The sequence below is a fragment of the Cyanistes caeruleus genome, unplaced genomic scaffold (assembly GCF_971803275.1).
Source record: "Cyanistes caeruleus unplaced genomic scaffold, bCyaCae1.hap1.1 HAP1_SCAFFOLD_65, whole genome shotgun sequence".
In the NCBI taxonomy this organism is placed as follows: domain Eukaryota; kingdom Metazoa; phylum Chordata; class Aves; order Passeriformes; family Paridae; genus Cyanistes; species Cyanistes caeruleus.
Window position 1 is genome coordinate 3,116,640 of NW_028255884.1, and position 13,548 is coordinate 3,130,187.

General features: G+C 55.2%; 1 protein-coding gene across 1 annotated transcript; it reads right to left on the minus strand.

The window, feature by feature from the left end:
- Positions 1-4,288: 4,288 nt before the first annotated feature.
- Positions 4,289-13,193, minus strand: LOC147647193 (uncharacterized). The gene is made up of 14 exons (XM_086872568.1): positions 12,101-13,193; positions 11,673-11,744; positions 10,826-10,933; positions 10,100-10,171; positions 9,650-9,721; positions 9,376-9,447; positions 9,187-9,288; positions 8,633-8,740; positions 8,278-8,349; positions 8,118-8,189; positions 7,932-8,030; positions 7,428-7,508; positions 6,641-6,803; positions 4,289-6,110 (listed from the first exon to the last, which is right to left on the minus strand). Coding segments are annotated over exons 1-14 (1,191 nt in total). The 5' UTR covers positions 12,198-13,193; the 3' UTR covers positions 4,289-6,109.
- Positions 13,194-13,548: the final 355 nt, after the last annotated feature.

A 13,548-nucleotide genomic window follows, 5' to 3' on the forward strand; every position in this document is an offset into this window, starting at 1 on the left:
GCCCTGATTTTCAGGAAGGAGCCACAGCAGCCTCCTGGCCATCCATGGATTTTTCTTCCTGGAATTCACTGTGGAGCTTGTTTCTGTTTTCCTGCTCTTTCTGAGCTCCTGTCAACATGGCATGGAGCTGGAAGAGGTAGAGAGGAGAAACGTCGGTAATGGGAAGATAGAAGGAAATTGCTGGGGAAAAGGGAGACACACACCCCTAACGGTGGCTGCAGAAAGCTCCACACGCTCCAGCCTGCCCCAAAACCAGGGAAGCCCTGGCTAAAATCCAAGGAAAACACTGCTGAGGATCCAAGGAATCCGAGCCATGATCTGTGTGGAGAGTGTCCCTGACAGGAGGAACGTGAATGGAACCGAGCGAGGCTGGGGCAGGAGGGTCAGAGCGAGCAGAGAAGGGGGGCCCATCAACATCCTAATTTACTGCTCCAGAGAAAGAAAAATTCCCAGCTTTAATTCCAAGGAGGATAATTTAATATCTCCTTGGCATCTGCAGATCTATGACCTGAATCCAGTCATGAGTTTCCTTCAGGTCTCCACCCTCGGGACCAGTTAAACAGATAGTGGGGTTAAACTCTTTCCCACTTGTTAAATCTGGATCCTCCCATTCCATGAGGGACTTTTAATTGTGTCCCTCAGAGAATCCTTCTGGAGTAGAAGTGCTGGTGTGAAATGAACGGGGACAGGGAGTGTTGGGTGAAGAACAGACTAATGTGATATGGGAATGTGTCTCGCTGGGGATCCAAGCCAGCCGAATTTCACCCAGAAAAAAAAAGAGGGATTAAGTTCAAGCCTTGGGAAGCATTTGATTAAGTTATGGCAAAGAGAAAGGGCTAATGGCAGTTAATATGTTAATCGACTCACCCCTTATAAGGTTATGTTTCTAGAATGTTCCCGGTTCTCTCCCCGGATTGGTTGTTATTTGTTGCAGTATTTTGCAAATTTCTAACCCCAGTTTGTGGTTGGACCCATGCCCTCAGACTCTGCCCTCAGACCTACCCTATATATTTTTGTGTCTGCCCGTAGTCCTGGTCTTTGCAGTTTGTCCCTATACTGCGCACGGTTTATAGGCGTTGTCCTTATTTTATTTCTCATTAAAGTGTTAATTTTAGGTGGACACAAACTCCATCATACTATTTCATTTTCTTTGCGCCTCAATTCCCTGAAGTCAGAGAAACCTAAAGTATTAAAGGTACTGGTTTTCAATGGGATAGGATCCATTTAATTCCCAGAAAGAGGCACAGAATTAGTTTTGAATCCAAGTTCGGATTCAGCATGGGAATGTAGTGGACAGCACACCGATGGTTTCCATGTTGCTGAGCAGGGCTTGTCCTGTCCATGGACTTTGCAATCCCCTATTGGACAATCCATGTCCCATGCTCAGCCAGCCAGGAGGTGACATCATCACCGTTCCCCTCCTCATCCCCGTGTCCTATTTAGACAAGAATCTTCCTTCTCCTCTGCTCCAGAGGGTGCTCGAGTGCCCACAGGGAGCCCCTTCCTCGCTCCCGTGGAACTGGTGAGGGCTGGGGTGATGCAGGGCCGTGATGTCACAAAGGGGTTAAGTTCTGGTGTGATGCAGGGCCGTGATGTCACACAGCTGTCCTGCCCACAGCACTGTGACATCACCGTGCCAGCCCTATATAAACTGGGCCAGCCCCCGCAGCTGCCAGTGCAGTCGCCATGGGACGTGCCGTAGCCATGGGTGACGGTGGCATCCTGATGGCTGGCCTTGTCCTGCTGCTGGCCGCTGTGGCTGTCTGCTGGGCCGGTGGCCACTGGAAACCATGGAGGCGGCAGACGAGGAAGCGCCCCAGGGTTAGGCCCAGAGGCCCATGGAGGAACCGAGCAGCCCCTGCAGCTCCCAGGTTCTCCAGGCCTCGGGTGACCCCTCACTGGCAGCCAGGTGCTCCCACAAGCCCTCTGGAGAGCTCCTGCAGCTGCGGTCCCTGCATGGCAGTGGCCCAAGAGCTGCAGGAAGTGATGATCCGGCACTGGGCACACAATGGGACATCTGTGCCGCTCTACTTTGGGATGTGGCAGGCGTTGTGGAAAGAACTGGAGAAGCTGATGAGGTGAGGCCACCTGCCCTGCTGTGGCTCGCCCAGCTTCTCCAGAAGCCGCCATCCCTTCAGGAGGATGCTCCCAGCAAGATTTGCCATCCTTGGGAGAGCCTCAAGCCTTGCAAGGATGGCACAGCAGAGAAGACCCGCCATCCGTGCAAGAAGCTCAGGCAGTCAGAGAACGTCCATGGTGCCAGGAGCCTCCGCTATCTCTGACAGCCTCCATCCCTAAGAGAGGCCGTATGGCACTGCACGGCTTGCGGCGTTCTGCACCGGGACATCAAGCCAGAGAACCTCCTCGTCAACCCAGACACTGGGGACCGGAAGCTGATTGACTTCGGTTGCGGCACCTTCCTCCAGGAGTGGGCCTTTGCACAGTTTGCCAGTGAGCCCAGAGCGCGGGCCCTGCTCCCAGTGCCAGGCACTGCATGGTCCCATTCCCTCCTGGGCCGCGGGGTGCAGCATTCAGCCGGCTGCCGGCTGCCCTGTGGCACGGGGCAGGTGCTGTGCCCCAGGAGCCGGCTGCCGGCCCTGCCGACAGAAAGGGGCTGCAAAAGCCGGGCCCTGGGTCCTCAGCTTGGCAGGCCCACAAGGCCTTGGGCTGCTCCCCTGGCATTCTCAGCCCTGCAGAATGGATTCTTGGCTTTGGCCCATTGTCAGAGGGAGGCGGGCACGCCTTGGGGGGAAGTTGTGGCCACGGCTGCAGCCCCTGCCTCTGGCAGGAGGCTGGCGCCAGGCTCTGGAAGGCAGCAGCCTGCGCCTGAGCAGCGCCGCCCGTCTCCCCTAGGAACACGCACGTACTGCCCGCCCGAGTGGATTGGCCTGCGCTGCTACCACGGCGATGGGGCGACCGTCTGGTCCCTGGGCGTGCTGCTGTTTGAGATGGTGTGCGGGTTCCTGCCCTTCGAGAACGAGCGTGACACCGTGTTGGGGCAGCTCTTCTTCCCACAGGAGGTCTCTCCAGGTTGGTACGCGGCCTGAAGCAGGCAGGCTTTGGCAGGTGGCACCGCACAGCCCAGCCCGGCCCTCCCGCAGCTGCGCGGGACGTCCATGTGCCCTCAAGGGCCGGCTGCAGCAGGTGGCCCGTGGCAGGCTGGGTGTGGCACGCTTGGCTGAAGGAGGGGACGCTTGTCCTGCCGTGCCGCTCTCCCGCCAAGGGCAGCCCCCAGCACACGCAGCGTGGCCCGGCTTCTGCAGGCGCCAGGAGCAGCTGGGCAGGAGCCTTCTGCAAGTGAGCGCCGCTTTCTGCCTTCTCTCCCCAGAGTGCCAACATCTGATCCGCTGCTGTTTGTCCAAGCACCCCATGGACCGGCCAGTGCTGGAGCAGATCTTCTACCACCCTTGGGTGCTGGGCGGGCATTTCTGATGCCTTGGCGCAGCCTCTGCAGCACCCAGTTCCCGTGTCCCACGCAGGACTGAGGGCCCAGGAAATAAAACAACCCAAAACCCACTGCGGGCCTGGAAGTTTTGTCCTTGTTAGCAACTTCAGCTAAGGGAACCTCTTAGCAAAAGGGGTAATCAGAGCGTTCCCCTCAGACTTTGTCAAGCTTTTGGTGCCTTTCCTCCAGGTTGTCCCTCAAAATCAGAGTAGGGTGGAGCCTGCACCAGTCCCCCCAAATCGGTGGGAGACAGAGACTACTCCCAGGCCCCTCAAAACTGGAGGAGGATGGAGACTATCCCCGGGCCCCCCAAACTGAAGGGAGATAAATACCTGCCCCCCCCAAACTAAGAGATGGATGTAGCCCAGAGCATCCCCCAAGTCAGAGGGGGAAGAGGAGACTGCCAGCCCCCCCAAAGAGGAGGGGAATTGTGCCTGTGCCAGCCCCACAAATTACAAGGGGACAGAGAACACCCCTGGCCTGGCAAAGGGCAAAGTGCGGCCGGGGGCTGCCGGGATGGTGACAACACTGGCAACCCCCAAATCAGAGTGGGACAAAGAGCCCGCACAGGCTTCCCAGAAGCAGAAAGGGGGCAGCAAATATCCCCTGTCCCCCTAAGTCGAAGGGGCACAGACACAAAAGGCCCCACAAAAAGAGCATGAGGAACCAAGAGCACTGCTGGCCCCACAAGGGTAAGGAGGATGGAGAAACTCCCCATCTGTCTTTGTTTTGGAAGACAGGTGTCTGCTAGGGAGGGCAGGGGCCTCCCCTGGAATAAAAACGTAGACCCCCTCCCTCTATATTATTATATTTCTGAAATCAAGGGGCTTTCAGGCAGAAATCTGAGGATAGGAATAACAGTTCTTTATTAGTATTTATAACCAGGCAAACAAACAACAATAACTACAGCATTAGCAAGAAAACAGAACCAGGGGGCCCATGACAGCTTTCTCGGCTGAGATGGGATGGAGGAGAGGCTTTGTTTCACAAACCCCCTCGGGTGGGCAGTCCCGGTGCTCCTGCAGGGCTCTGAGGAACACTCAGCTGGAACAGCAGGGATGAGCTGAGATCCTGGGCCGGTGGCTGAGGTGGATCAGCAGCTCCGCGGCGGTGCCTGGCACTGCCACACGTCCCGGCAGGACAGGGGGTGCGAGGCCACCAACAAAGAGGGAAGAAGAAGAAGCAGCAGCTCCGTGTGAGTGATGGTGAAATTCTCTTGTGCCCACCGCAGCATCTCTGCACCCAAAGTGTCCTTCTCCGAAGCTGAAGAAAGCCCCCCAAACTGTCGCCATCCTCCTTTTTCCTGCCCCCTTCCAACCCCCTGGTCCTGGCCAAACTCTTTGTCTTTTGTCAAGCACCCACCAAGTACCCACAGTTAGGTTTTCCCCACAACTAATGGGTAAAAATTCCATGGGTAAGCCAGAACTAAAAAAAAAAAAGGGACACCTAACCCCCAACAGTGTGTCTTAATCCCTCTTAGAGTAAATATTATCAATTAAATGCAACTTCCTGTTTAATTGCAGAAGTGGAAAAAATGTTCCAGAATTCTAAAACTACTTTGAAAACTATGTTATTAATATGGAAAAAGGGAAGAAACATTTGGGGATTACTTCCTACTAAAATAATTCAAAATGTTTCAAAAAATTTCTAATTTTTAAAAATAAAAAATAAAGATAACAAGGTGGGTTCCCCATGACCGTCTGCTGCCTGCCCAGCCAAGGCTGTGGCCAGCCAAGCAGCTGTGCCAGTGCTGCTGGTACCAGCCAGACCCCAGAGCAGCAGCCCAAAGGTGTTGCTCAAGCTCTGCCTTGGCAGGAGGGTCCTGCCTTCAGTCCTGTCCAGACACCAGGGCCAGCACTTTCAGGGACAGAGGGTCCTGTTCTGGGTGGTGGCCGCACAGCAATAAGCTGATAACGCAGCGTTGGCAAGGAAAACAGACACTGGCTTGGAGACTCAGGAAGAGAGGTGCAGTTCTCCCTGACTGAGTGTAGTGATTAACATTCACACTGTTATAAATGCATACCATATTATTGGCTTTTTGCAAATATTATAAAGAATGTTATATGTATAAGATTAGAAAATCTAGCTGTATTAATATGGTTTCCTTTATTTCTGTTATTGATGAAACTTTGAAATAGTGGTATAATACATATATGTTAAGCTTTGGCATAGTATTAAAACAAAAACTACTTTAGTTTGTATAACCCAAAGACTGCAAAAGATAGCTGGAGATGCCCCCTACATTCAGAAACTATCTTATCCAGATGAAGACAGCAGTGACCAGAACTCTGGGGGAGGAATTTATTGCATTTCTGTTATCAGGAAATGTAAATCTCATTGGCGCCAAGAAGATTGATCTATTGGGAAGGGGGCAAGAGAAAACTAAACAGAAGAACACCAAAGATCCTAAAAAGAATGTATGAATATGCATGAAAATTTATGGATATGTAGTAGGATTCTGTTTTTAAGGGACAATCTTTTGTCAGTAAGGTGTGCTCTCTTGGCTGAATGCAGTGACACCCAGCTGTATCTATGTACTCTACTTTATTTTTAGGTCCTAAGTAACTTTTTATTAAACCTTTAAATTCCATAAGAAAAATACGTGAACCTCATTTTTCACAACACTGAGCTGTTTGGCCGGACATCTGGAGGTGCAGAGGCGCTCCTGTAGAGAAAGAAAGTGGCTGAGGCCCCCAGCTGCCGCTGGCACACAGGGACCCTCCTGCACAGCAGGGCCCAGAGCTGCCAAGGCTCCCCAGCACGGCTGGAGCTGCTGGCACAGCTTGGCCCAGCTGGACAGCTGCCCCTCAAGGCCCTGGAGAGCAGGGGATGGCTCTGGGCAGGGTCCCTGGCCAGGAGCGGGCCCCAGAGCACCTCTGCCTTTCAAGGGCAATCTCGTCCCCGCTCTTTCTCCTGCCCACCTTGCTTTGCCTCTGCCCGCTGCTCCTGGGGCTGCTCTTGGCCAGGCAGCCTCAGTGGCAGCCAGCACTGGCTGCAGCCCCAGCGGGCTCCCCAGGACAAGGCCCAGCAATTAAGAGGCCAATGGAAGCCCTGGGCAGCAGCAGAACTCTCAGCAGAGTTATTTGGACAACCAAGGACTATCCACAGGTCTACAGCAGCCTCACTGGGAATATTTCTATTCTACAATAACTTTCAAAAGTAGCTGTTTGAGGGAAAGATGAACGAAACACTCACTATTTTCTCTTGCAGGCATACCAGATTCCAACACCGCATAAAACGAAGAAATGCACCAAACAAAGCAGGCCTGCCATTAATTCTAGCCAACAGCGTGTTCCCTGACAGAAACCTCTTCCGATGCCCTTCTGGGAATTGGGAACACGTGTTGTGCCGGCTGCATCTGTGGGAGCAATGGGCAGCGTGAGGCCTGTGCTGTGCTCCACTGCTGAGCTGGCAGCACGGTGGGTATGTCCAGGATATTCCCTGTTTCCCCCAGAGCTGGGGCCTGCAGGCACCTTGCCAGCCCTTGGCACAGGCTGTGCCACCCAATAAAACCCAGAAAGCTGAGAGGAGAACCCAGGGACAGCACAGCTGCTTGGGCAGTGACTCCTTCCAGGGCCACGGGCCAAACCCATCCCTGAGCAGCCACTGCCACCCCTGACCCTCCCTGCTCTGTGACAGCTCCTCCAGCCCAAGGGGACAGAGCCAGGCCCTGTCAGGGGCCAGTGCAGCCCCTGCCCAGTTGGGAGCCAGGGCTGGCTGTGGCTCTGGGATCATGGCAGGGCTCCCACTCGGGGCTGCTCCTGTGCCTTGGGCCTCTGGATGCTTAGGGCTAACTCCAGGAGCAGCTGCAGTGGGATGGACACTGGTGCAGGAATCCCGATTCCCAGGGGCTGGGAATGAGCTCCAGAGGCCTGGAAGCCGAGGCACCTCCAGCTTTGGCTGGACCGTGCAAGGAGAGGCCCTGTGGGAAGAGCTGCTGGCACACAGCCCCACCGAGGGCTGAGCCCAGCACAGCAATTACCTCCTGTGCCTGGGCCCGTGCCTGCAATTGCCTCCCTTCGTTCAGGAAATGCCGCCTTCCATAGAGCCTCTCTGTCCATCCCTTGAGAAAGGAAGAGGCACAGCTGGATCAGATGGAACCATCACATAGCAGGGAAGTGGCCTCTTCAGGAGGCAGTGCTTGTCAAAGACATGGAAGAGGATCAGGAAAAGGCCCAGGCTCTCTCTTGTCCAAACCACCACCTCTCCTGATCTGCTCAGAGACCAGGAAGTTGCAGAGGATCTCAAGGTGTGCATGGCCCATGGTGCAGTTTGGGTTCCCTGTCTGCTGATGCCAAATGCCTTCCTGCAGAGGCTGGGCAGAAACTGCATCCAGGCCAGGCTGGGAAACAGCCCCGCAGGGCTTGAAAGCAGCAGCAGGGCAGTGAGGCTGCCATGGATCCCTTCCCATGGTGCAGGGCATGGCATGTCCAGAAAAAAACCCTGACTGCAGAGTCTCAGGAAAGGCTGAGGGAAATGTACCCACCACGCCCTGTGAGCAGTTCCTTCTCTATTTCTTTCAGGATATGGTGTGACTCAAGTGGTTCTTTCTGTCCTGTGGCTCTGTTCTTCCCTCTCGGAGGACCTTAACAAAAAATAGTTCCATTTCTCAGGAATGGATCCCAGAAAAGCAATGCTCAGCCTGTGGGTACGGCAGGGACACACCACTCACCCCTGCGATGGGAGCCGGGCTTGCGGGCAGTGATCAGCAAAGGAGCTGGGAAAGTCCTCCCTGCAGACACACCTGTAACTCAACAGCCACAGAAGCTTCTGTCACCTGGTTCCTACCAGGTTGTCAATGATTATTCCTTGATGGGACACTGAGAACATACCTGCAGGAGGCTCCAAGGGCTTCAAAACTTTATCCAGCCATTCTAATGGAGAATCCTTTCTGGGAACCTCATCTGGAAGGGAGCACAGATCAGAACCATTCCATGGTGTGCTGGGATCCCCTTCTGCCTTAGGGAACTGGGCACTGCCAGGGGGTTGGGTAAGACCATGGGAGCCAGATGTCAATGGACATGGAGGAAGCTGTAGAGGGGCCTGAAATGCTCTGGGCTGGCTCCTGGTCACTCTCAACACTCTTTCCATGCTCTGTGCAACATCCCTGAAGGGTGGGCGCTCCCCAGCAGCAGAGATGGCAGCTCAAGCCTCAGCAGGGCTCAGGCCCAGAGGCACAGCAATTACCTCCTGGGACTGTGCCTGGCATGGCCTCCCTTCCTGCAGCAGAGGCTGCCCATGAGCCACTGCTTCCTCTGGGAAACGCTGCCTTCAGCACAGCCTCTCCATCCACTTCTGCAGAAAGGGACAGCTGGATCAGATGGCAGCATTCCCCACTGGGCGAGGTGGTATCTTCAGGAGGCAATGCTTGCCAAAGACTTGGTTAAGGACCAGGATATCATATAAACTTTTGGGATTGGCCAGGGCCCTCCTTTCTCCAAACCAACACCATTTCTGATCTACCCAGAGACCAGGGAATCCTACAAGACCTCAGGGTGGGCATGGTCCGTGCTGCAGTTTGGGCTCCCTGTCAGCTGATACCAAATGCCTTCCTGCAGAGGCTGGGGAGAAGCTGCAGCCAGGCCAGGCTGGGAAACAGCCCTGCAGGGCATGAAAGCAGCAGCAGGGCAGCAAGGCTGCCATGGATCCCTTCCCGCTGTGTTGGGCACTGCGTGTGCAGATGTGCAGAGAAAGTCCCCGGCTGCTGAGTCTCAGGAGAAGGCTGAGGGACATGGACCCACCTTGTCCTTCCTGCAGAATTTTCTTCAGCATTTGCCTCATGGGTTTGGATGGCTCATGGGGTTTCATAACTCCTGTAGCTTTGGTATTTCCTCTTGAAGGACCTTAGAGGAAAATAATTCCATTTCCCAGGAATGGATCCCAGAATGCCAATGCTCAGCCTGTGGGGTCAGCAGGGACACACCACTCACCCCAGTGATGGGAGCCAGGCTTGTGTGCAGCAACCAACCCAGGAGCTGGGAGAGTCCTCCCTGCAGACACACCTGTAACTCAACAGCCACAGAAGCTTCTGTCATCTCTTCTGATCTGAACAGGCAGCACTGAGCCTCAGGAGCGGTGAGAGGATCACACAGGGCGAGGGCACACATGTGCATGGCTCTGTCCTGGCACCTGCAGCGATGCTCTCCTGGCCAAGCCTTGGGCTCTGAGCTGGCAGCTCTCCCAGGGGGAAAGGCCTTCACCTACCCTCACCATCTTCCAGAGCCTCAGTCCTGGGTGTGGGTTGGGAAGCCAGATCACCTTCAGCAAGAGGCTTGGCTGAAAAAAGAGGTAGGACAGAACAGCTCTCGTGGCTCTGTAGGAGACCCTCAGGCTCCCTGGGGCTGGCAAAGGAGCCATGCAAGGCACAGCCCCGGGACACAGCCCTGGGCCTGGCCCCTTCCCTCTCTGCTCCTCTCCGTGGCTGCACAGAGCACATGGAAGGAGACACTGATATTACACACGGGAAGAAGATTGACAGCTAAATGCTCCTTCTTCCCACTGGTAGTGACCTGTGGGATCCCTCAGGGCTCTTGAAGGGAGCAGGGCGAGATTTCCAGAACCCAACAAGCCTGAGATTATGTTAAGAGATATGGCAAATGCTCTTGCCACCTTGTCACTTTGTGTTCTGTCAGTAAAGGGAATAGAAGAACTTGCCTCCAGCATTCTCCAAGATATTCAAAGTATCATTCAGTAGCACTTCCAAATAATTGAGGTTGAGTTCCAAATCTAGAAGGGAGCACAGATCAGAACAGTTTCCATGGTGTGCTGAGATCCCCTTCTACCTTAGGGAACCGGGCAGTGCAAGGGAGTCGTGCTAAGGTTGTGGGTGCCAGATGTCAGTGGACATGGCCACAGCTGCAGAGGGGCCTGGGGGCTCTGGGCTGGCTCCTGGTCACTCTCCACCCTCTTTGCAGGCCCTGTGCAGCATCCCTGGGAGAGGTGGCTGGAGCAGCCCAGGCCCCACTGGGGCCCTCTCTCTGCCACAGCTGAAAGAATTGTAAAAGCAATGGGGAAGAACTACAGCAGGCAGTGCCACAACTGTCCCTCAGGCCCTCCCTCCCTCCTGCCCACGTTCTGCTGGGACAGCTCTCCCATCCCGTAGGGACTGGGCCAGGCTCTTTCAGGATACAGTGGAGCCTTGCCCTCCCCCTCTGCCTATTCCCCACCATGGGCACCCCTTTGCAGCTGCTGCCAGGATTTGGGACCTGTCTCCCATGGAGGGACCCCAGCAGGACTGCTCAGTAGCCAAGTGCCCTGAGCCTGCTGGGGATAATTCCACTGGGCTGTGCTGGTTTTGTCCGGGCTGTGCCTGCACTGCCAAGCAGCAGAGATGGCAGCTCAAGCCTCAGCAGGGCTCAGGCCCAGGGGCACAGCAATTACCTCCTGGGACTGTGCCTGGCATGGCCTCCCTTCCTGCAGCAGAGGCTGCCCATGGGCCACTGCTTCCTCTGGGAAACGCTGCCTTCAGCGCAGCCTCTCCTTCCGTCTCTGGAGAAAGGAAGAGGGATACATGCATCAGGTGGGGCTGTTTGTTCCCCAACATGAAGGTGGCATCTTCAGGAGGCAATAGTTGTCAAAGATATGGATAAGTTTCAGGAAGGCATCCAAACTTTGGAGCCAGGCCAGCCACATCTACCACAAGACTGGGAAATTGCAGGGGATTTCAGGCTGTTCATGGCCCATGCTGCAGTTTGGGCTCCCTGACAGCTGATGCCAAATGCCTTCCTGCAGAGGCTGGGGAGAAGCTGCAGCCAGGCCAGGCTGGGAAACAGCCCTGCAGGGCATGAAAGCAGCAGCAGGGCAGCAAGGCTGCCATGGATCCCTTCCTGCTGTGCCGGGCACAGCGTGTCCAGATGTGCAGAGAAAGCCCCCGGCTGCTGAGTCTCAGGAGGAGGCTGAGGGACATGGACCCACTACGGCGTCTCTCCAGATCACTCAGCCTCTTGTCTCCTGTAGGTTTGTTCCTCCCTATAGGAGGACCTTAACAGAAAGTATTTCCATTTCAGATGAATGGATCCCACAGAACCAGGGCTCAGCCTGTGGGATCAGCAGGGACACACCACTCACCCCTGTGATGGGAGCTGGGCTTGCGTGCAGCAACCAGAAAAGGAGCTTGAAATGTCCTCGCTGCAGACACACCTGTAACTCAACAGCCACAGCAGCTTCTGTCACCTGCTTCCTGCCAGGGTGTCAGTGTTTATTCCTTGTTGGGACAGTGAGAACGTACCTGCATGGGGCTCCAGAGGCAGAAAATCTTCATGAAGCCAAGCTGCTGGAGAAGCCTTCCTACCACCCTCATCTGGAAGGAAGCACAGATCAGAACCATTCCATGGTGTGCTGGGAACCCATTCTGCCTTAGGGAACTGGGCACTGCAAAGGGGTCGGGGAAGGCCATGGGAGCCAGATGTCAGTGGACATGGCCAAAGCTGCAGAGGGGCCTGGGGAGCTCTGGGCTGGCTCTGGTCACTCTCCACCCTCTTTGCAGGCCCTGTGCAACATCCCTGGAGGGGCAGTGGGACAAGCCCAGGGCCCCTGAGGCCTCTCTCCCTCCCATAGAGAAAACCCTCCCTAAAGCCCTGGGGAAAACCATCCCCAACACTTCCCAGGGAGAAGGGAGCACTGTCCCAGGAAGGGGGACCGAGGCTGCCGGCTCACCTGCTCGCCCTGCTCGCCACAGAGCAGCCTGGGCAGCCCTGTCAGGCAGGGCCACTGCCAGGAGGAGCAGGAGGAGGAGGCGCAGAGCAAAGGCCATGGTGCCTTGCCCACTGCCAGTCCTGCAGCTCTTGCTGCCACCACTGTCCTGACACCGCTGTCCCAATGTCAGCACCGCTGCTGCCGCCGCCGCTGCTGCCACAACAGTCGTGGTCAAGGACTGACTGCTCGGTCCTTGTGGTGCTGGGCAACCACGGGGCTCTGGGACCTCTGTGACCTCAGAGCCTGCTGTCACCTCAGCCTGCTGTCACCCCAGAGCCTTCTGTGACCTCATGGCCTTAGATGTCTGCCCCAAGTGTACTTCCATCTGTACTAGAGGACTGCTCTGACTGTGAATCTTTGACTTCATCAAAGGGTCATTGCTAAACAAAACCTTGGTTTTGCCTGCTGACATTGCTGGTCAGGCAGTGTCCCAGGAGATGCTCTTGATGGTTGCCTCTTTTCCTGGGCATGGCACTGGAGGAGGTCCAGGCCCAGGTGATGCCACTGAAGGAAATGTGCCCTCAGCCCAGGGATGCTCAACACAGACTCCCCCAGCCCCTCGGGGCCCTGCCTCTGGTCACAGCAGCCCCTGCCTGGCTCCTGCCTGCCCACACCGTGGTCAGCCCTGCCTGCTCCTGGACATGGAGCTCAGCCAGAGCTGGTGCTGTGTGGGCTTTGCTGGTGGTACCAGCCAGACACTGGGGTGAGAGCTCCATCTCTTTATTGGAACAGAAGAGCTGTGCTGGGCCCTGCCCTGGCAGGAGGGACCCACCTTCAGTCCAGGCCACAGAGCAGGGCGGGTCCCTTCAGGGACACAGGGCCTTGCTTTGGGTGGTGGCAGCATCTGCACAGCAGCAAGCTGGTAATGCAGCTGTGACAGGGACATCACGTACGGGCATGGAGATGTGAAATGTGTGGTGCAGGTGTCCCTGAGGGAGGTGTTGGCCTTTCCTGTGAAGCTGCAGAGGGGAACCTGTTGAGAGAGGAGATGGCTGAGGCCCCAGCTGCAGCTGGCACACAGGGACCCTCCTGCACACTGGGAGATTCTCACTGTGCTCAAAGTTTCCCTCTGAAGACTAAGAGCTGAATGTGGATGGGCTTAGCAGCTGATCTGCAGGCCAAACAATTGAGGTAGCAAAAGAAGAAATTGAGAAAATACAAGTTTATCCATAGCAAGGAAGAAAGCAAGGCAGTTAGCATGGAAACCAATAAAAAGGGATATAAGGGGTATTTGCAGTTGTAATAAATGGAATTGGTTCGTGCTAACTAAATTGTAACTGTTATTAAAGTTATTATTAGAAACAATCAAGAATCAGTGTTACAAAGCAGATGTACCCCTTTGCAGATGTTACATGTCAAAATTAAGGTACAGGATGTAGTTTAGAAGATAAATGGTGTCTCAAGACCAA

Excerpts from the sequence above, each read along its gene's own strand:
- LOC147647193 (XM_086872568.1), bottom strand. The coding sequence starts at position 12,197 with ATGGCCTTTGCTCTGCGCCTCCTCCTCCTGCTCCTCCTGGCAGTGGCC. Across the intron at positions 8,190-8,277 it reads GCCCTTGGAGCCTCCTGCAG|GTGTGTCTGCAGGGAGGACT; the intron begins GTATGTTCTCAG and ends GTTGAGTTACAG. Across the intron at positions 8,031-8,117 it reads GCCCGGCTCCCATCGCAGGG|GTCCTCCGAGAGGGAAGAAC; the intron begins GTGAGTGGTGTG and ends TTTTTTGTTAAG.